General features: G+C 47.0%; 1 protein-coding gene across 1 annotated transcript in view; it reads left to right on the top strand.

Moving 5' to 3' along the window:
* LOC139409596 (protein Jade-3-like) overlaps nucleotides 1-17,712 on the top strand; it is a 31,234-nt gene extending 13,522 nt beyond the window's left edge. The window contains exons 6-13 of the mRNA XM_071155001.1: nucleotides 300-490; nucleotides 2,448-2,659; nucleotides 3,997-4,164; nucleotides 13,172-13,288; nucleotides 13,973-14,509; nucleotides 15,252-15,369; nucleotides 15,790-15,963; nucleotides 16,060-17,712. Of these exons, the coding sequence (XP_071011102.1) occupies nucleotides 300-490; nucleotides 2,448-2,659; nucleotides 3,997-4,164; nucleotides 13,172-13,288; nucleotides 13,973-14,509; nucleotides 15,252-15,369; nucleotides 15,790-15,963; nucleotides 16,060-16,955 (2,413 nt within the window). The 3' untranslated portion in view covers nucleotides 16,956-17,712. The remainder of the gene's footprint in view (nucleotides 1-299; nucleotides 491-2,447; nucleotides 2,660-3,996; nucleotides 4,165-13,171; nucleotides 13,289-13,972; nucleotides 14,510-15,251; nucleotides 15,370-15,789; nucleotides 15,964-16,059) is intronic.
* Nucleotides 17,713-23,474: the final 5,762 nt, after the last annotated feature.

Raw genomic sequence — 23,474 nt, forward strand, 5'->3', positions numbered from 1 at the left:
GGCAGGGTAGCCTAGTGGTTAGAGCAGGGTAGCCTAGTGGTTAGAGCATTGGACTAGTAACCGGAAGGTTGCAAGTTCAAACCCCCGAGCTGACAAGGTACAAATCTGTCGTTCTGCCCCTGAACAGGCAGTTAACCCATCCATAGTGCCCACACCTACTAAGAGTAGTACTAGGCCGTCATTGAAAATAAGAATTTGTTCTTAACTGACTTGCCTCGTTAAATAAAGGTAAAATTAAAAATAATAAACTTCCCAAACTGCCAGTGATTCCTGACAATTGTTTGCGTTTGTGTCTGTAGGAACATAGCGGAGAAGCCTAAGGAGACGGTGTTCACCCTACAGAAGAGGTATATCCAGTGTTGGAGCCAGGCCTCTACAGAGACGGGTTACGTTAACATCAAGGAGCTGGCTGAGGCGATGTGCTCTTATGACCTGGATAACATGGACCTCTACTGGCTGCAGGCACTCAACGCTGAGCTGGGACACATGGGTAAGGAACACAACGCTGAGCTGGAACACATGGGTAAGGAACACAACGCTGAACTGGGACACATGGGTAAGAGCTAGGACACATGGGTAAGGAACACAACGCTGAGCTAGGACACATGGGTAAGGAACACATTGCTGAGCTAGGACACATGTGTTAGGAACACATTCCTGAGCTAGGACACATGGGTAAGGAACACATTGCTGAGCTAGGACACATGTGTTAGGAACACATTCCTGAGCTAGGACACATGTGTTAGGAACACATTGCTGAGCTAGGACACGTGTTAGGAACACATTGCTGAGCTAGGACACATGGGTAAGGAACACATTGCTGAGCTAGGACACATGGGTAAGGAACACATTGCTGAGCTAGGACACATGGGTAAGGAACACAACGCTGAGCTGGAACACATGGGTAAGGAACACATTGCTGAGCTGGAACACATGGGTAAGGAACACAACGCTGAGTTGGAACACATGGGTAAGGAACACAACGCTGAGCTGGAACACATGGGTAAGGAACACAACGCTGAGCTGGAACACATGGGTAAGGAACACAACGCTGAGCTGGAACACATGGGTAAGGAACACAACGCTGAGCTGGGACACATGGGTAAGGAACACAACGCTGAGCTGGAACACATGGGTAAGGACTCAACGCTGAGCTGGAACACATGGGTAAGGAACACATTGCTGAGCTAGGACACATGGGTTAGGAACACATTGCTGAGCTAGGACACATGGGTAAGGAACACATTGCTGAGCTAGGACACATGTGTTAGGAACACATTGCTGAGCTAGGACACATGTGTTAGGAACACATTGCTGAGCTCGGACACATGGGTTAGGAACACATTGCTGAGCTAGGACACATGTGTTAGGAACACATTGCTGAGCTAGGACACATGTGTTAGGAACACATTGCTGAGCTAGGACACATGTGTTAGGAACACATTGCTGAGCTGGGACACATGTGTTAGGAACACATTGCTGAGCTAGGACACATGTGTTAGGAACACATTGCTGAGCTAGGACACATGGGTAAGGAACACATTGCTGAGCTAGGACACATGGGTAAGGAACACATTGCTGAGCTAGGACACATGGGTAAGGAACACATTGCTGAGCTAGGACACATGGGTAAGGAACACATTGCTGAGCTAGGACACGTGTTAGGAACACATCCACATACTTGCGTAGGTTCGGTTTTCTCCCAGCAGAACTCTGCTAGGCGACGTGAATGTCTGTGTTCGTATACTCCCTTAAAAGACCTTCACTTGAATAACAAGATACAATTTTACTGTTTGTCCCTCTTGAGATGCCGTAGCAGCAACACAGACAATATACTACTTCCTCAATAGTCCAAATTAATCTACGATGAATACATCTGTAATGAATTTGGACTTTTCTGCGTAGGAGGTCATATTCATTATATTTTACATTAAAGATTTGGTCAAGTATTTTTCAAGTGAAAACTACTATTTGCTTTTTGAATGACGACAAACAATGAATTAAAGAAAACCCATCCATAGTGCCCACACCTACTAGGAGTAGTACTGTTGACCAATCACAGACAAGGGGCAGGGGGACGGGCTTCATACCTCCGCCTTCCAGGGGACGGGCTTCACACCTCCGCCTTCCAGGGGACGGGCTTCACACCTCCGCCTTCCAGGGGACAGGCTTCACACATGTTATTGTGTCTCTCAGGGGAGGGTCCCGGGGACGAGCCAACTGTTATTCTGTCTCTCACGGGAGGGTCCCTGAGACGAGTCAGCTGTTATTCTGTCTCTCACGGGAGGGTCCCGGAGACGAGCCAACTGTTATTGTGTCTCTCAGGGGAGGGTCCCGGAGACGAGCCAGCTGTTATTGTGTCTCTCAGGGGAGGGTCCCGGGGACAAGCCAGCTGTTATTGTGTCTCTGTGTCTAACTGTTTGTCTAACTGTTACGTCATTCCCCAGGGGAGGGGCCTGTAGACGAGCTGACAATGGAGCGCACCATGGAGGCGTTGGAGCGTCATTGCCATGACAACATGAACCACGCCATCGACACGGTAGAAGGGCTGGGCATCGAGTACGACGAGGATGTCATCTGTGACGTGTGTCGCTCCCCCGACAGCGAGGAGGGCAACGACATGGTCTTCTGTGACAAATGTAACATCTGTGTTCATCAGGTAGGAACCTGACCACCTGATGACTATAGAAATGTAATACTAATGATAAACTGGGTGGTCCCTGAATGCTGATTGGCTGACAGCCATGGTATATCAGACCGTATACCACAGGTATGACAAAACATTTATTTTTACAGCTCTAATTATGTTGGTAACCAGTTTATAATAGCAATAAGGCACCTTGGAGGTTTGTGGTATATTGCCGTGGTATATTGGGCATATACCACACCTCATTGGGCCTTATTGCTTAAATATACACTGAGCAGTGGAGGCTCCTCAGCAGAGGACGGGGAGGACTATCCTCCTTAGTGAATTTCGTAAGTCATTTTTAGATATAACTATACCAAATATATTCACGTCACCACATAATTGATTTAAAACACACTGTTTTGCAATAGTCTACAGTATCTTCCACAGCACTCTGTATGGTAGCACCATGGTGTAGCCGGAGGACAGCTAGCTTCCGTCCTCTGGGTACATTGACTTATATACAAAACCTAGGAGGCTCATGGTTCTCACCCCCCTCCATAGACTTACACAGTAATTATGACAACTTCCAGAGGAAGTCCTCCAACCTATCAGAGCTCTTGCAGCATGAACTGACATGTTGTCCACCCAATCAAAGGATCAGAGAATGAATCTAGTACTGAAAGCATAAGCTACAGCTAGCTAGCACTGCAGTGCATGAAATGTGGTGAGTAGTTGACTCAAAGAGAGAGGAAGACAATAGTTGAACCGTTTTGAACAAATACATTGCTTCAAAAAGCTTCTGTTTTTACAAATGTATTGCCTCCGGGGCCTGCCGGTGTAACTACTAAACTGACTGTACACTGTACTGCATGATTTTAGCGGGTTTTTAACACATTAGTTCTATTAGCTATGTTGACTATGATGTTACTTTAGCAAATATGGTGACAACGATGTAGGCTGTGTGTAGCGGTTATGATAGGAAAGTTTTTGGTAAGGATTTTTTGCCTGGTCACAGACAGCTGTTGTGTTGTACATTGAAGTCTACAAGTGAAGGGAAACGGTGAGAGGAGGAGAGCGCGTAGAGGTTGAGAAGGAATACAACGTGGCTGCTATGAAAGTGAACTGTGTTTACGTGTGGCATTGTGTTGTGAGACACAACTTGGTGGATGGATTATCTTTGCACACATTGTGCAGAAAATGAGAGCGAGAAGCTTTTTGTGCGTATGGAACATCTCCTCGTTTAGTATGGCTGTTGAAGGGGCCATCTGTCTCTCTCTCTCCTGCCCAGGTGTGTTATGGTATAGTGAAGATACCATGTGTAATCCTCTCTCTCTCTCTCTCTCTCTCCCCCTGCCCCCCCTGCCCAGGCGTGTTATGGTATAGTGAAGGTACCAGATGGTAACTGGCTGTGCAGGACGTGTGTCCTGGGCATCGACCCCCAGTGTCAGCTGTGCCCCATCAAGGGAGGGGCGATGAAGGCTACGAGGGCGGGCACCAAGTGGGCACATGTCAGCTGTGCCCTGTGGATCCCTGAGGTAAAGGATGACTTCCTAATTACAACCAATTGCCTTTATAAACTCAGCAAAACAAGAAACGTCCTCACTTTCAACTGCGTTTATTTTCAGAAGACTTAACATGTGTAAATATTTGTATGAACACAACAAGATTAAACAACTGAGACATGAACTGAACAAGTTCCACAGGGAATAATGTGTCCCTGAACAAAGGGGAGGTCAAAATCAAAAGTAACAGTCAGTATCTGATGTGGCCACCAGCTGCATTAAGTACTGCAGTGCATCTCCTCCTCATGGACTGCACCAGATTTGCTAGTTCTTGCTGTGAGATGTTAAAAAAATAAACCTCACTCTTCTACCAAGGCAACTGCAAATACCCGGACATTTCTGGGGGGAATGGCCCTAGCCCTCACCCTCCGATCCAACAGGTCCTAGACGTGCTCAATGGGATTGAGATCCAGGCTCAACGCTAGCCATGGCAGAACACTGACATTCCTGTCTTGCAGGAAATGACGCACAGAACGAGCAGTATGGCTGGTGGCATTGTCATGCTGAAGGGTCATGTCAGGATGAGCCTGCAGTAAGGGTACCACATGAGGGAGGAGGATGTCTTCCCTGTAACGCACAGCGTTAAGATTGCCTGCAATGACAACAAGCTCAGTCTGATGATGCTGTGACACCGCCCCAGACCATGACGGACCCTCCACCTCCAAATCGATCCCACTCCAGTGTAACGCTGTAACGCTCATTCCTTCAACGATAAACACAAATCCGACCATCACCCCTGGTGAGACAAAACCGCTGCTCGTCAGTGAAGAGCACTTTTTGCCAGTCCTGTCTGGTCCAGCGATGGTGGGTTTGTGCCCATAGGCAACGTTGTTGCCAGTGATGTCTGGTGAGAACCTGCCTTACAACAGGCCTACAAGCCCTCAGTCCAGCCTCTCTCAGCCTATTGCGGAGAGTCTGAGCACTGATGGAGGGATTGTGCGTTCCTGGTGTAACTCGGGCAGTTGTTGCTGTACTGTACCTGTCCCGCTGGTGTGATGTTCGGATGTACCGATCCTGTGCAGGTGTTGTTATATGTGGTCTGCCACTGCGAAGACGATCTGCTGTCCGTCCTGTCTCCCAGTACAATTTGGGAGGGAACAACACCATCTCCCCTCAGCATTCAAGCTGTCCCTGACTGGGACAAATACATTACAAGAGTGATAGGTAGGCTATGTTTACATGTTTAGTCTTTGGGCGCAGCTATAAACCAATTCTCAGTGGTTGAGAATAAGGGGTTTCAGCACCCTGATAAAGTGCTCAAGCCACATTATACACTTCCCTCTTGCACCCATTTCAGCAAACCGGTGTAGTATCCTCTTTATGTAAACAAGCCAAACCGGTGTGGTATCCTCTCTATATAAACAAGCCAAACCGGTGTGGTATCCTCTCTATGTAAACATGCCAAACCGGTGTAGTATCCTCTCTACAGTGCCTTGCAAAAGTATTCGCCCCCTTGAACTTTGCGACCTTTTGCCACATTTCAGGCTTCAAACATAAAGATATAAAACTTAATTTTTTTGTGAAGAATCAACAACAACTGGGACACAATCATGAAGTGGAACGACATTTATTGGATATTTCAAACTTTTTTAACAAATCAAAAACTGAAAAATTGGGCGTAACCTCACACTCAACGTCAACAAAACAAAGAGGAAGATCGTGAACTTCAGGAGACAGCAGAGGGAGCAGCCCCCTATCCACATCGACGGGACAGCAGTGGAGTAGGTGGAAAGTTCCTCGGCGTACACATCACTGACACACTGAATTGGTCCACCCACACAGACCGTGTGGTGAAGAAGGCGCAACAGTGCTTCTTCAACCTCAGGAGAAATTGGCTTGTCACCAAAACACTCACAAACTTTTACAGATGCACAATTGAGGACTTCCTGTCAGGCTGTATCACTGCCTGCCCTACAGGACACCTACAGTCCTACAGGACAGCACCCGTTGTCACAGAAAGGCAAAAAGTTCAAGGACAACCACCCGAGCCACTGCCTGTTCCACCTGCTATCATCCAGAAGGCGAGGTCAGTACAGCTGCATCAAAGCAGGGCCCGAGAGACTGAAAAACAGCTTCTATCTCAAGTTCATCAGATTGTTAAATAGCCATCACCAGCCAGCTACACTGGTTACTCAATCAAACCTGCATATTAGTCTCTGCTGCCCCATATACATAGACATGGAATCACTGGCCACTTTAATAATGTTGACATACTGCTTTACTCATCTCGTATGTACTGTATTCTAGTTTATTTTAGTCAATCCCACTCCTACTTTGCTCGTCTTAATATTTATATATTTCTTAATTCCGTTATTTTACTTTCAAATGTGTGTATTGTTAGATATTACTGCACTGTTGGAGCTAGGAACACAAGCATTTAGTTAGATACTACTGTACTGTTGTAGCTAGAAACACAAGCATTTAGTTAGATACTACTGCACTGTTGGAGCTAGGAACACAAGCATTTAGTTAGATACTACTGCACTGTTGTAGCTAGGAACACAAGCATTTAGTTAGATATTACTGCACTGTTGGAGCTAGGAACACAAGCATTTAGTTAGATACTACTGTACTGTTGGGGCTAGGAACACAAGCATTTAGTTAGATATTACTGCACTGTTGGAGCTAGAAACACAAGCATTTAGTTAGATACTACTGTACTGTTGGAGCTAGGAACACAAGCATTTAGTTAAATATTACTGCACTGTTGTAGCTATAAACACAAGCATTTAGTTAGATACTACTGCACTGTTGGAGCTAGAAACACAAGCATTTAGTTAGATACTACTGCACTGTTGTAGCTAGAAACACAAGCATTTAGTTAGATACTACTGCACTGTTGTAGCTAGAAACACAAGCATTTAGTTAGATATTACTGCACTGTTGTAGCTAGAAACACAAGCATTTAGTTAGATACTACTGCACTGTTGTAGCTAGAAACACAAGCATTTAGTTAGATACTACTGCACTGTTGGAGCTAGAAACACAAGCATTTAGTTAGATACTACTGCACTGTTGGAGCTAGGAACACAAGCATTTAGTTAGATACTACTGCACTGTTGGAGCTAGAAACACAAGCATTTAGTTAGATATTACTGCACTGTTGTAGCTAGAAACACAAGCATTTAGTTAGATACTACTGCACTGTTGGAGCTAGAAACACAAGCATTTAGTTAAATATTACTGCACTGTTGTAGCTAGAAACACAAGCATTTAGTTAGATACTACTGCACTGTTGTAGCTAGAAACACAAGCATTTAGTTAAATATTACTGCACTGTTGGAGCTAGAAACACAAGCATTTAGTTAGATACTACTGCACTGTTGTAGCTAGAAACACAAGCATTTAGTTAGATACTACTGCACTGTTGGAGCTAGAAACACAAGCATTTAGTTAGATACTACTGCACTGTTGGAGCTAGAAACACAAGCATTTAGTTAAATATTACTGCACTGTTGTAGCTAGAAACACAAGCATTTAGTTAGATACTACTGCACTGTTGGAGCTAGAAACACAAGCATTTAGTTAAATATTACTGCACTGTTGGAGCTAGAAACACAAGCATTTAGTTAGATACTACTGCACTGTTGTAGCTAGAAACACAAGCATTTAGTTAGATACTACTGCACTGTTGGAGCTAGAAACACAAGCATTTAGTTAGATACTACTGCACTGTTGGAGCTAGAAACACAAGCATTTAGTTAGATACTACTGCACTGTTGGAGCTAGAAACACAAGCATTTAGTTAGATATTACTGCACTGTTGGAGCTAGAAACACAAGCATTTAGTTAAATATTACTGCACTGTTGTAGCTAGAAACACAAGCATTTAGTTAGATACTACTGCACTGTTGTAGCTAGAAACACAAGCATTTAGTTAAATATTACTGCACTGTTGGAGCTAGAAACACAAGCATTTAGTTAGATACTACTGCACTGTTGTAGCTAGAAACACAAGCATTTAGTTAGATACTACTGCACTGTTGGAGCTAGAAACACAAGCATTTAGTTAGATACTACTGCACTGTTGGAGCTAGAAACACAAGCATTTAGTTAGATACTACTGCACTGTTGAAGCTAGAAACACAAGCATTTAGTTAGATATTACTGCACTGTTGGAGCTAGAAACACAAGCATTTAGTTAAATATTACTGCACTGTTGTAGCTAGAAACACAAGCATTTAGTTAGATATTACAGCACTGTTGGAGCTAGAAACACAAGCATTTAGTTAAATATTACTGCACTGTTGTAGCTAGAAACACAAGCATTTAGTTAGATACTACTGCACTGTTGTAGCTAGAAACACAAGCATTTAGTTAAATATTACTGCACTGTTGGAGCTAGAAACACAAGCATTTAGTTAGATACTACTGCACTGTTGTAGCTAGAAACACAAGCATTTAGTTAGATACTACTGCACTGTTGGAGCTAGAAACACAAGCATTTAGTTAGATACTACTGCACTGTTGGAGCTAGAAACACAAGCATTTAGTTAAATATTACTGCACTGTTGTAGCTAGAAACACAAGCATTTAGTTAGATACTACTGCACTGTTGGAGCTAGAAACACAAGCATTTAGTTAGATACTACTGCACTGTTGGAGCTAGAAACACAAGCATTTAGTTAGATATTACTGCACTGTTGGAGCTAGAAACACAAGCATTTAGTTAAATATTACTGCACTGTTGTAGCTAGAAACACAAGCATTTAGTTAGATATTACAGCACTGTTGTAGCTAGAAACACAAGCATTTAGTTAGATATTACTGCACTGTTGGAGCTGGGAACACAAGCATTTAGTTAGATATTACTGCACTGATGGAGCTGGGAACACAAGCATTTAGTTAGATACTACTGTACTGTTGGAGCTAGAAACACAAGCATTTAGTTAGATATTACTGCACTGTTGGAGCTAGGAACAAGCATTTAGTTAGATATTACTGCACTGTTGGAGCTAGAAACACAAGCATTTAGTTAGATATTACTGCACTGATGGAGCTGGGAACACAAGCATTTAGTTAAATATTACTGCACTGTTGGAGCTAGGAACACAAGCATTTCGCTACACCCGCAATAACATCTGCTAAATTTGTGTATGTGACCAATAGAATGAGATTTTATTTGAGTGGGGGATGTAATGCGCTACAGATACGCCCCCTTTAAGAGAGTCACAAGTGGGCAGCTGGCACAGGAGGCAGTGTCATGCTGCGTTCGTAACCAAGATGGAAGTGGGAAAATACCACATACGACTGAAAAATCCGCTGACGCCCCTCCAACTGGTAATTACTAGTGGGGAAACTGTCATCCTGAGCTCACACCTCTCCCACATGGTGACCTCTGACCTCATCTAAGGAAATGACCTCGATAACAGCATTTTCGGCAGTTGAACACAACAAAAATCAATGAATTAATGTGTTTTTTAACTCTATAATTAGGTTACAATCATGATAGCTGTACTTTTAGTTTATGGTTGACGCGGCTTCAAATCACATGAATGTATCCAACTGGTATTTTTGACAGCTGGTAAATTCCCACCATCCACATGGTTACAAACGCAGCATCCGAGTGGAAACTAGAGGCCCAATGAAACAACCCTGTCGCAACAGACAATGCTGAACATTGTGAATAGGATTTCATTTTCCCACTGCAACAAAGCCGAACCGTGACCCCGAACCTGCAGTACGTACTGAACCGTGGGTTTGGTGGGCCGTTTACAATAAGTACTGAACCGGGGGTTTGGTGGGACGTTTACAATACGTACTGAACCGTGGATTTGGTGGGCCGTTTACAATACGTACTGAACCGTGGGTTTGGTGGGCCGTTTACAATACGTACTGAACCGTGGGTTTGGTGGGCCGTTTACAATACGTACTGAACCGTGGGTTTGGTGGGCCGTTTACAATACGTACTGAACCGTGGGTTTGGTGGGCCGTTTACAATACGTACTGAACCGTGGGTTTGGTGGGCCGTTTACAATACGTACTGAACCGTGGGTTTGGTGGGCCGTTTACAATACGTACTGAACCGTGGGTTTGGTGGGCTGTTTACAATACGTACTGAACCGTGGTTTGGTGGGCCGTTTACAATACGTACTGAACCGTGGGTTTGGTAGGCCGTTTACAATATGTACTGAACCGTTTACAATACGTACTGAACCGTGGGTTTGGTGGGCCGTTTACAATACGTACTGAACCGTGGGTTTGGTGGGCCGTTTACAATACGTACTGAACCGTGGATTTGGTGGGCCGTTTACAATACGTACTGAACCGTGGGTTTGGTGGGCCGTTTACAATACGTACTGAACCGTGGGTTTGGTGGGCCGTTTACAATACGTACTGAACCGTGGGTTTGGTGGGCCGTTTACAATACGTACTGAACCGTGGGTTTGGTGGGCCGTTTACAATACGTACTGAACCGTGGGTTTGGTGGGCCGTTTACAATACGTACTGAACCGTGGGTTTGGTGGGCCGTTTACAATACGTACTGAACCGTGGGTTTGGTGGGCTGTTTACAATACGTACTGAACCGTGGTTTGGTGGGCCGTTTACAATACGTACTGAACCGTGGGTTTGGTAGGCCGTTTACAATATGTACTGAACCGTTTACAATACGTACTGAACCGTGGGTTTGGTGGGCCGTTTACAATACGTACTGAACCGTGGGTTTGGTGGGCCGTTTACAATACGTACTGAACCGGGGGTTTGGTGGACCGTTTACAATACGTACTGAACCGTGGGTTTGGTGAACCGTTTACAATACGTACTGAACCGGGGGTTTGGTGGGCCGTTTACAATACGTACTGAACCGGGGGTTTGGTGGGCCGTTTACAATACGTACTGAACCGGGGGTTTGGTGGGCCGTTTACAATATGTACTGAACCGTGGGTTTGGTGGACCGTTTACAATACGTACTGAACCGTGGGTTTGGTGAACCGTTTACAATACGTACTGAACCGTGGGTTTGGTGGGCCGTTTACAATACGTACTGAACCGGGGGTTTGGTGGGCCGTTTACAATACGTACTGAACCGGGGGTTTGGTGGGCCGTTTACAATATGTACTGAACCGTGGGTTTGGTGAACCGTTTACAGTACGTACTGAACCGGGGGTTTGGTGGGCCGTTTACAATACGTACTGAACCGGGGGTTTGGTGGGCCGTTTACAATACGTACTAAACCGTGGGTTTGGTGGGCCGTTTACAATACGTACTGAACTGGGCGTTTGGTGGGCCGTTTACAATACGTACTGAACTGGGGGTTTGGTGGGCCGTTTACAATACGTACTGAACTGGGGGTTTGGTGGGCCGTTTACAATACGTACTGAACCGTTTACAATACGTACTGAACCGTGGGTTTGGTGGGCCGTTTACAATACGTACTGAACCGTGGGTTTGGTGGGCCGTTTGCAATACGTACTGAACCGGGGGTTTGGTGGGCCGTTTACAATATGTACTGAACTGGGGGTTTGGTGGGCCGTTTACAATACGTATTGAACTGGGAGTTTGGTGGGCCGTTTACAATACGTACTGAACCATTTACAATACGTACTGAACCGTGGGTTTGGTGGGCCGTTTACAATATGTACTGAACCGTGGGTTTGGTGGGCCGTTTACAATACGTACTGAACCGTGGGTTTGGTGGGCCGTTTACAATACGTACTGAACCGTGGGTTTGGTGGGCCGTTTACAATACGTACTGAACCGTGGGTTTGGTGGGCCGTTTACAATACGTACTGAACCGTGGGTTTGGTGGGCCGTTTACAATACGTACTGAACCGTGGGTTTGGTGGGCCGTTTACAATACGTACTGAACCGTGGGTTTGGTGGGCCGTTTACAATACGTACTGAACCGTTTACACCCATACTTTATAGAGCACTACTTTTACCCCAAATGAAGGGTCCCTGAGGTTTTGCCAGAGCCCATAGGGTTAGCCCAAATGAAGGGTCCTTGAGGTAAAACCCTAAACCACCAAAATGTACATTGCATTTTACTTCAGCTCCAATAAAACATGAAAACACAAACATTTATGTATTACCACATGGTGAAGAATGGCCAGAACAGTAAATCTGACAGTGTGTTCTTCATGTCTCTAGGTGAGCATAGTGTGTTCTTCATGTCTCTAGGTGAGCATAGCGTGCTGACAGTGTGTTCTTCATGTATCTAGGTGAGCATAGCGTGCTGACTGTGTTCTTCATGTCTCTAGGTGAGCATAGCGTGTTGACAGTGTGTTCTTCATGTCTCTAGGTGAGCATAGCGTGTTGACAGTGTGTTCTCCATGTCTCTAGGTGAGCATAGCGTGTTGACAGTGTGTTCTTCATGTCTCTAGGTGAGCATAGCGTGCTGACAGTGTGTTCTTCATGTCTCTAGGTGAGCATAGCGTGTTGACAGTGTGTTCTTCATGTATCTAGGTGAGCATAGCGTGTTGACAGTGTGTTCTCCATGTCTCTAGGTGAGCATAGCGTGTTGACAGTGTGTTCGTCATGTCTCTAGGTGAGCATAGCGTGCTGACAGTGTGTTCTTCATGTCTCTAGGTGAGCATAGCATGTTGACAGTGTGTTCTTCATGTCTCTAGGTGAGCATAGCGTGCTGACAGTGTGTTCTTCATGTCTCTAGGTGAGCATAGCGTGTTGACAGTGTGTTCTTCATGTCTCTAGGTGAGCATAGCGTGTTGACAGTGTGTTCTTCATGTATCTAGGTGAGCATAGCGTGCTGACAGTGTGTTCTTCATGTCTCTAGGTGAGCATAGCGTGTTGACAGTGTGTTCTTCATGTCTCTAGGTGAGCATAGCGTGTTGACAGTGTGTTCTTCATGTCTCTAGGTGAGCATAGCGTGTTGACCGTGTGTTCTTCATGTCTCTAGGTGAGCATAGCGCGTTGACAGTGTGTTCTTCATGTCTCTAGGTGAGCATAGCGTGCTGACAGTGTGTTCCTCATGTCTCTAGGTGAGCATAGCGTGTTGACAGTGTGTTCTTCATGTCTCTAGGTGAGCATAGCGTGTCCAGAGAGGATGGAGCCCATCACCAAAGTGTCTCACATCCCCCCTTCCCGCTGGTCTCTCATCTGCAGCCTCTGTAAACTGAAGACTGGTGCCTGTATACAGGTGAGTAATGCTGTCTATGTGGAGGGTAGGGCCCGCTGTCTACGTGGAGGGTAGGGCCCGCTGTCTACGTGGAGGGTAGGGCCCGCTGTCTACGTGGAGGGTAGGGCCCGCTGTCTACGTGGAGGGTAGGGCCCGCTGTCTACGTGGAGGGTAGGGCCCGCTGTCTACGTGGAGGGTAGCTAGTAAAATGTTTATTAGTTGTGTATCAGGATCAGTCAATGAACTCTCCTTATCCTCCTCCATCCCCCAGAGTTCAACTCTCCTTATCCTCCTCCATCCCCCAGAGTTCAACTCTCCTTATCCTCCCCCATCCCCCAGAGTTCAACTCTCCTTATCCTCCCCCATCCCCCAGAGTTCAACTCTCCTTATCCTCCCCCATCCCCCAGAGTTCAACTCTCCTTATCCTCCCCCATCCCCCAGAGTTCAACTCTCCTTATCCTCCCCCATCCCCCAGAGTTCAACTCTCCTTATCCTCCCCCATCCCCCAGAGTTCAACTCTCCTTATCCTCCCCCATCCCCCAGAGTTCAACTCTCCTTATCCTCCCCCATCCCCCAGAGGGCTGAGTGAAGAACTGCACCATCCCGTTCCATGTGACGTGTGTCTTGGAGTTGTAATATGTTTATATTATTCTGATTTAGTTAATGATGTGTATATTCTGTTGTGTTGGGTCTCATCCCTCTCAGTGCTCAGTGAAGAACTGCACCATCCCGTTCCATGTGACGTGTGCCTTCGAGTACAGCCTGGAGATGAAGACTGTCCTGGATGAAGGAGACGAGGTGAAGTTCAGGTCCTACTGCCTGAAGCACAGCAAGCCCAAGAACCAGGCCTCCTCCGACCCAACAGCCCCCGGCCTCAGCCCCTGTCAACCAGCCCACAACAAGCAGCCCAAGGCAGGGGAGCCAGGCTCCGGTCTCAGTCCGGCCCGGCCCAAACCACCCGCAGACCCAGAGAGGGGGGGCCTGAGGGCCCAAAGGTTACTAGAACTAGAGGAGGAGTTTTCTACTCTGATTCACCCTGAGGAGCTGGCCCTGAACCTGGGCCTCCCTCCCAGCCTGCTGGACTTCATCTACCAGTACTGGAAACTGAAGAGGAAGAGCAACTTCAACCGTGCTCTGCTGCCCCCTAGTGAGGAGGAGGGTAACCTGCTGCTGTTGCCTCATGAAGACAGCATCCACACACGGATGAGGATGTTCATGCACCTCAGACAGGACTTAGAGAGGGTTAGTATTACTTATTAGTTGGATATTTAAAACAGATATATTAGAAGACAGCGGCTACACACGGATGAGGATGATCATGCACCTCAGACAGAACTTAGTGTGTGACTGGTTGATTATATTATGTCAGGGCTCGTCAACCCTGTTCCTGGAGAGAAACCCTCCTGTAGGTTTTAACTCCGACCCTGTTCCAGGAACAGGGTTGGAGTTAAAACCTACAGGAGGGTCTCTCTCCAGGAACAGGCTTGGTGTTAACCTACAGGAGGGTAGCTCTCCAGGAACAGGCTTGGTGTTAACCTACAGGAGGGTAGCTCTCCAGGAACAGGGTTGGAGAGATATAATGTAATGAAGCTCATCCATATTGTTTCTAGGTTAGTTCCAGGTACAGGGTTGGAGAGATATGATGTAATGAAGCTCATCCATATGGTTTCTAGGTTAGCTCCAGGTACAGGGTTGGAGAGATATGATGTAATGAAGCTCATCCATATTGTTTCTAGGTTAGCTCCAGGAACACATTTTCTGTGCCAGTTATAGGACCAGTCTATTATATTCTAGTTACTGAGGAACCTTCCAGGTATTTAAATGTCTATCTACAAATGGGGTGGGCAAACTACGGATCTCCGTTGAATTTCAAAATCCCCAACTGACCCCTGAGCCAAAAAGTTTGCCCACCCCTGATTTAGAACTTCTCTACCGTGTTGGGTCAATGTCTGCTCTCTTGACGGCCGTTTTGTGTCCCCTACAGGTGAGGAACCTGTGTTACATGGTGAGTCGGAGGGAGAAGCTGAAACTGTCTCAGAGCAAGGCCCAGGAGCAGATCTTCAACCTCCACGTCAAACTGCTCAACCAGGAGATCTCCGCTGGTAAGATACTGGTTGTGTGTCTGTGTGTCCTCTGTCCAGAAGAGGAACAGGTTAACGTTCTATCCTAGGGTGGAGTTGGGACTCATGGTGTTTGTCTCTCCAGGTTAATGTTCTATCCTAGGGTGGAGTTGGGACTCATGGTGTTTGTCTCTCCAGGTTAATGTTCTATCCTAGGGTGGAGTTGGGACTCATGGTGTTTGTCTCTCCAGGTTAATGTTCTATCCTAGGGTGGAGTTGGGACTCATGGTGTTTGTCTCTCCAGGTTAATGTTCTATCCTAGGGTGGAGTTGGGACTCATGATGTTTGTCTCTCCAGGTTAATGTTCTATCCTAGGGTGGAGTTGGGACTCATGGTGTTTGTCTCTCCAGGTTAATGTTCTATCCTAGGGTGGAGTTGGGACTCATGGTCTTTTCTCTCCAGGTCTGCCGGTGGACAGCATGTTGTTCCGGCCTCCTCCCAGAATCACCCTGAAGCTGAAGATGCCCAAAGTGTCGCTGGGTAATGGGAAGACCGGCTCCAAGTCAGGCAACGGCCCCCTCTGTCCAGATAACAGCGGGAATGTTCACGAACGTAGTGGGGGAGGGAAGGGGCTGGGTAAGGAGGGAGGGGCGCTGGGTAAGGAGGGAGGGGCGCTGGGTAAGGAGGGAGGGGCGCTGGGTAAGGAGGGAGGGGCGCTGGGGAAGGAGGGAGGGGGGCTGGGGAAGGAAGGAGGGGGGCTGGGGAAGGGTAAGGGGGGAGGGTTGGGTAAAGGAGGAGGGAAGCCTCAGCTCCATGGGCGAGGCAGGAGAGAGGAGCGCTCCAATGGCAGTCTACTGTCAACCTCTACCTCAGGTCAGTCATGTAGAGAGAGCAGTACCACCACTGGACCAGCACTGACCAACAGAGGCTCAGCCCTGCCTATCAAATCTACTGGCAAGCCCCTGACTGGCAAAACCTTAACGGGTAAACCCCTGGTGCTCCACGGCCATTCCTCCAATGGAAATGTTAAACTGGACCCAGACCGAGCGGGCCACATCCCCAAATCCAACGGTGTGATGGAGAAGATGGTGGGCGTGACCCAGAAGGACACCGCTTGTCAGACCCCCAGTGAACAGGATGCTGGTGAGGGGTCAGGGGGCAAGGGCAGCCAGTCAGCAAGCTTCAGGAGGTCAACCATGGAGCACTTCAGCCGGTCATTCAAGGAGGCGACGGTCAGTTTGGTGCGGACCACGGAGGACCTGCGGGGGGACAAGGTGTCCCAGGGGGGTAAAGGCTCCAGATCAGTCCAGGACCGGCCCTGGGCCAAACCAGCTCCTGGAGGCCCCCAGGGACTCGGTGGTACCAGATCAGCCCAGGACCGACCCTGGGCCAAACCAGCTCCTGGAGGCCCCCAAGGAGCCAGTGGTACCAGACCACCACCCTACCAGGAGACGGATGGATACTGCCCTGACCTGGAGCTCAGTGACTCGGAGCCAGAGGCTCAAGGTCAGAGGTGGAGGCAGGGTAGGGGTGACTCGGGGGGCCAGGCAGGAGGAGACTACAGCAGGGGGAACAGCAGAGGGAAGCAGGGCCTGGGGGGGTCCAGTAGAACCTCAGCACAGAGGTGACATCCCTGACCCCTCACCTACTGTAGACACTGGCCCCAGTTCTGTCACCGCTCTGTCATTCCCTCTCTGACCACTGGAGCCCTGACCAGCCATAGAGCAGCAGGGGCCAATCGCAGCCATCTATTGGTAAACTGGGGCATCTATTGGTCACCTGGGACCAGGCCCCCCAACACTGGCTGGAGCATCGAACTATTGGTCAACTGGGACCAGGGCCCCCTACACTGGCTGGGGCATCGATCTAATGGTCAACTGGGACCAGGCCCCCCTACACTGGCTGGAGCATCGATCTAATGGTCAACTGGGACCAGGGCCCCCTACACTGGCTGGGGCATCTATCTATTGGTCAACTGGGACCAGGGCCCCCTACACTGGCTGGGGCATCTATCTATTGGTCAACTGGGACCAGGGCCCCCTACACTGGCTGGGGCATCTATGTATTGGTCTGCTGAGACACATACAGACAGGAGCAAAGGACTGATGCATGGCGGGCGTCCTAGCCCAGATCATCACCTCAATGGGTCTCCGACGTGTGTCCTCCTGTTACGGATCCTCTATCTCTCTCCATGCTCGCTGTGAGCGGAGCAGTGTTGTACTGTCTTCTGAGATTAAACGACTTGTCTGTTTATTTCTGTCTTCTCTGTTTTGCTTAGAAATGTTTTTCTGTATCTGTTAGGGGTTTAACAGTATACATATTCATACGGAACCTTGTTTCGGTCGCACTGTGAGCCTGAAAGAATACAAAAACAAATATAACCACTACCTATAGGCTAAACCTACGCTGTGTTGTCTGCCTCCTAATCGGAGTTAAACAAATATAACCACTACCTATAGGCTAAACCTACGCTGTGTTGTCTGCCTCCTAATCGGAGTTAAACAAATATAACCACTACCTATAGGCTAAACCTACGCTGTGTTGTCTGCCTCCTAATCGGAGTTAAACAAATATAACCACTACCTATAGGCTAAACCTACGCTGTGTTGTCTGCCTCCTAATCGGAGTTAAACAAATATAACCACTACCTATAGGCTAAACCTACGCTGTGTTGTATGCCTCCTAACGCTCATCTAGAATAGATTACAGTGGTGATGGACAGAGAGCATGTCTCCACGCTCATCTAGAATAGATTAGTGGTGATGGACAGAGAGCATGTCTCCACGCTCATCTAGAATAGATTAGTGGTGATGGACAGAGAGCATGTCTCCACGCTCATCTAGAATAGATTAGTGGTGATGGACAGAGAGCATGTCTCCACGCTCATCTAGAATAGATTACAGAGGTGATGGACAGAGAGCATGTCTCCACGCTCATCTAGAATAGCCTCTGCATCTGCCAACACCTCAGACATGTTGACACATTTACACCAACATCACCTCAGTATTCCATGGGAGCAAGACGGAAACGCACGTACATAACACAACTAAACCCTTCTCAGCTGATTCTGATCAGGCCAAAATAATCAAGAGCGATATGTGCGGCCATTCTCAGTGGTTAGAGGGTTAGGGGGTCAAGATGTCGGGGTTAGGGGGTCAGTATGTCGGGGTTAGGGGGTCAGGATGCCGGGTTCAGGATGTCGGGGTTAGGGGGTCAGGATGTCGGGGTTAAAGGGTCAGGATGTCGGGGTTAGGGGGTCAGGGTGTCGGGGTTAGGGGGTCAGGATGCCGGGTTCAGGATGTCGGGGTTAGGGGGTCAGGATGTCGGGGTTAAAGGGTCAGGATGTCGGGGTTAGGGGGTCAGGGTGTCGGGGTTAGGGGGTCAGGATGTCGGGGTTAGAGTGTTTCTGCACTTTGTGAAAGTGTTCTAGCCACATTAGGCTCTTCACTCTCTCACTCATTTCAGAATACAGGCTACCCATATATAAGCTAGTTAAAGCTGAAGTTGACAATGAATTGGCCAATCCAGCCTGTGTTGGACTTCCTACAGATGGATGGATCTCCAGGGTTACACAGTTACTTCACAGTGACAGCCCATCACATGACCCCGGACTGTTAAGTGACAGCCCATCACATGACCCCGGACTGTTAAGTGACAGCCCATCACATGACCCCGGACTGTTAAGTGACAGCCCATCACATGACCCCGGACTGTTAAGTGACAGCCCATCACATGACCCCGGACTGTTAAGTGACAGCCAATCACATGACCCCGGACTGGGAAAGGAGAACTACAGTGCCATAGACACTCCCCCTTTGAGTGCGCGTATGTTTTCTCTGCGTAAGAAAACGTTTGCATAGGTCTTTTTCATGTCTGAGCCACGTTTCCATATTGATTACACACGTCACTTTCTTCTAGTGTTGATGAGTCGTGGTGTTTTCATTTCAGAAGATGGTGCTCTCATCAGGCCTGTTATGGCAGATATGGAATCAGAACTACCAACATGTATTTTATTTCATTAACGGAAGTTAACTGCCGAAGCCAAACTGTTCATTTTCCCCCTATACCAAAACCGAATCGTGACCCCCAAAACTGCGATCCATACCTTTCCACCGGTCTCTGTACGCTCTACTCATCTTCATCGTCATAACCTGTGAATCTAGTATTCTTCATCATAACCTGTGAATCTACTCTACCCCCTATGTACACTGAACTAAAATGTGAACGCATCATCATATAAATGCAACAATTTCAAATATTTGACTTGAGTTACAATTCATGGAAGGAATATTGTCAATTGAAATGAAGGCCCTAATCTTTGGATTTCATTTAACTGGGCAGGGGTGAAGCCTTGGGTGGGCCTTGGGGGGCATAGGCCCACCCACTGGGGAGCCAGGCCCAGCCACTGGGGAGCCATGCCCAGCAAATCCATAATGAGTTTTTCCCCCCCCAAAAATGGCTTTATTACAGACAGAAATACTCCATATGCCACACCTGTCTGGTGGATGGATTATCTTGGCAAAGGAGAAATGCTCACTAACAGGGATGTAAACAAACTTGTGCACAGAATGAGAGAAAAACGCTTGTTCTGCATATGGAACATTTCTGGGATTTTTTTACTTCAGCTCATGAAACATCGGATCAAAACTTTATATGTTGTGTTTGTATGTTTGTTCAGTGTAGGGATAAAATTTACCTTAAACGAGTATTGTGGTAAATATTGATTGGGCTCTAAGTAGTCGTTAGTATATTGACACTTGGAGTGAGAACACATATTGATTTAAAGACATCACACCGAAAACAAGGTTCCAATGGGCAGGGGAACCAGATCTGCAGGGGAACCTCAACGTGACACCAGATCTGCAGGGGAACCTCAACATGACACCAGATCTGCAGGGGAACCTCAACGTGACACCAGATCTGCAGGGGAACCTCAACGTGACACCAGATCTGCAGGGGAACCTCAACGTGACACCAGATCTGCAGGGGAACCTCAACGTGACACCAGATCTGCAGGGGAACCTCAACGTGACACCAGATCTGCAGGGGAACCTCAACGTGACACCAGATCTGCAGGGGAACCTCAACGTGACACCAGATCTGCAGGGGAACCTCAATGTGACACCAGATCTGCAGGGGAACCTCAACGTGAAACCAGATCTGCAGGGGAACCTCAACGTGACACCAGATCTGCAGGGGAACCTCAACGTGACACCAGATCTGCAGGGGAACCTCAACATGACACCGGATCTGCAGGGGAACCTCAACGTGACACTGAGAGGTTGGTGGTGTACACCTGAGCTCAATTTCGAGTCTTATGGCAACAGGACTGAATACTTATGTAAATAAGGTATTTGTTTTCTATTTTTAATAAATTTGCAACAACAAAAAACTGTTAACTTTGTCATTATATCGTTATGTCATATCTCTAGCCGCGTCCTCAGAGCATGCTCAGACTGTTGGAAAAGCATTCCAGATGATGCTGGTTGAGAGAATGCCAAGAGTGTGCAAAGCTGTCACGGTAAAGGGTGGCTTCTTTGAAGAATCTCAAATATATTTTGATTTGTTTGAAAAGTAACCACTTTTTTTGGTTACTACATGACTCCATATGTGTTATTTCATAGTCGTTATGTCTTCACTATTATTCTACAATGTAGAAAATAGTCCGAATAAAGAAAAAGAAAAGCCTTGATGTTGTGAAACGTACCGGTAGTGAATAGACTCTATACTATAGAGGATGTAGAAGCAGGAAGCAGAAGCCTAAGTAGTTTTTCATTAGTTCACTCCAATTAGGGGAGGGGTGGTAGGGTTAGGGGAAAATAATGAAGGAAAATTGATTTTTAAAAGATAAACACACCCAGTGCATTCAGAAAGTATTCAGACCCCTTGACTTTTTCCACATGTTGTTACTTTACAGCCTTATTCTAAAATGGATTCAATAAACTCAGCAAAAAAAATAAACGTTCCATTTTCAGGACCCTGTCTTTAAAAGATAATTTGTAAAAATCAAAATAACTTTACAGATCTTCATTGTAAAGGGTTTAAACACTGTTTCCAATGCTTGTTCAATGAACCATAAACAATTAATGAACATGCACCTGTGGAACGGTCGTTAAGACACTAACAGCTTACAGATGGTAGGCAATTAAGGTCACAGTTATGAAAACTTAGGACACTAAAGAGGCCTTTCTACTGACTCTGAAAAACACCAAAAGAAAGATGCCCAGGGTCCCTGCGTGAACTTGCCTTAGGCATGCTGCAAGGAGGTTGCAGTTTTAGCCAGGGCAATAAATTGCAATGTCCGTACTGTGAGACGCCTAAGACAGCGCTACAGGGAGACAGGATGGACAGCTGATCGTCCTCACAGTGGCAGACCACGTGTAACAACTCCTGCACAGGATCGGTACATCCGAACATCACACCTGCGGGACAGGTACGGGATGGCAACAACAACTGCCCGAGTTACACCAGGAACGCACAATCCCTCCATCAGTGCTCAGACTGTCTGCAATAGGCTGAGAGAGGCTGGACTGAGGGCTTGTAGGCCTGTTGTAAGGCAGGTCCTCACCAGACATCACCGGCAACTACATCGCCTATGGGCACAAACCCACCGTCGCTGGACCAGACAGAACTGGCAAAAAGTGCTCTTTACTGACGAGTTGTGGTTTTGCCTTACAAAGAATGCTGGTCAGATTCGCATTTATCGTCGAAGGAATGAGCGTTACACCGAGGCCTGTACTCTGGAGCGAGATCGATTTGGAGGTGGAGGGTCCGTCATGGTCTGGGGCGGTATGTCACAGCATCATCAGACTGAGCTTGTTGTCATTGCAGGCAATCTCAACGCTGTGCGTTACAGGGAAGACATCCTCCTCCCTCATGTGGTACCCTTCCTGCAGGCTCATCCTGACATGACCCTCCAGCATGACAATGCCACCAGCCATACTGCTCGTTCTGTGCGTGATTTCCTACAAGACAGGAATGTCAGTGTATACTAATTACATTACTATAGTAACAGAACCTACAACCATGTACAATTACATTACTATAGTAACAGAACCTACAACCATGTGTAATTACATTACTATAGTAACAGAACCTACAACCATGTGTAATTACGTTACTATAGTAACAGAACCTACAACCATGTGTAATTACGTTACTATAGTAACAGAACCTACAACCATGTATAATTACGTTACTATACTGTGACGACCCTCCCACTCTGTCTGCCGTATTCTTTCTCTTTGCTCTTGTTTTCCTTATTAGGATGTAGGTGGGCGGAGCCTGGAGGGTCCTCAGATACATGGGAAACCCCTTGGCTCGGGTGTGTCCCGGGATAAATACACCTCTTCCCCATTCATTGAGGAGACTCTCCATGCAGACACACTGATAGATTTTGGTTGTGGCTGGTTTTGTTTGTTTGCTTTGGCACCTTTCAACGCCCCTCATTATCACATTTATGCGTGCAAACACTCACTCTCTACTGACTACACACACCATTGTTAATTGTATTTACGTTACTTCAGTTAATAAATATATTTTGTTATTCCTTATCTCCACATTGTCTCCCTTTTTATTCTGAACTCACCTAAAGAAGAGGATGAAACTGCAGCATGATGAAATAAAACGTGGCTCGTTTTCAAAATAATATCATTGACTTGAACATCATTATCTGCTAAGATATATTTGCACAAAATGATTGACAACAGTGAACTGTTTCTTCCTGCTCTCTCCACTTCCTGTCTGTTGAGCTGCTCTCTCCACTTCCTATCTGCTGAGCTGCTCTCTCCACTTCCTGTCTGTTGAGCTGCTCTCTCCACTTCCTGTCTGTTGAGCTGCTCTCTCCACTTCCTGTTTGTTGAGCTTCTCTCTCCACTTCCTGTCTGTTGAGCTGCTCTCTCCACTTCCTGTCTGTTGAGCTGCTCTCTCCACTTCCTGTCTGTTGAGCTGCTCTCTCCACTTCCTGTCTGTTGAGCTGCTCTCTCCACTTCCTGTCTGTTGAGCTGCTCTCTCCACTTCCTGTCTGTTAAACTTCTCTCTCCACTTCCTGTCTGTTGAGCTGCTTTCTCCACTTCCTGTCTGTTGAGCTGCTCTCTCCACTTCCTGTCTGTTGAGCTGCTGTCTTCCTGACCTGCACGGATATATTG

Source organism: Oncorhynchus clarkii, chromosome 5 (assembly GCF_045791955.1).
Source record: "Oncorhynchus clarkii lewisi isolate Uvic-CL-2024 chromosome 5, UVic_Ocla_1.0, whole genome shotgun sequence".
In the NCBI taxonomy this organism is placed as follows: domain Eukaryota; kingdom Metazoa; phylum Chordata; class Actinopteri; order Salmoniformes; family Salmonidae; genus Oncorhynchus; species Oncorhynchus clarkii.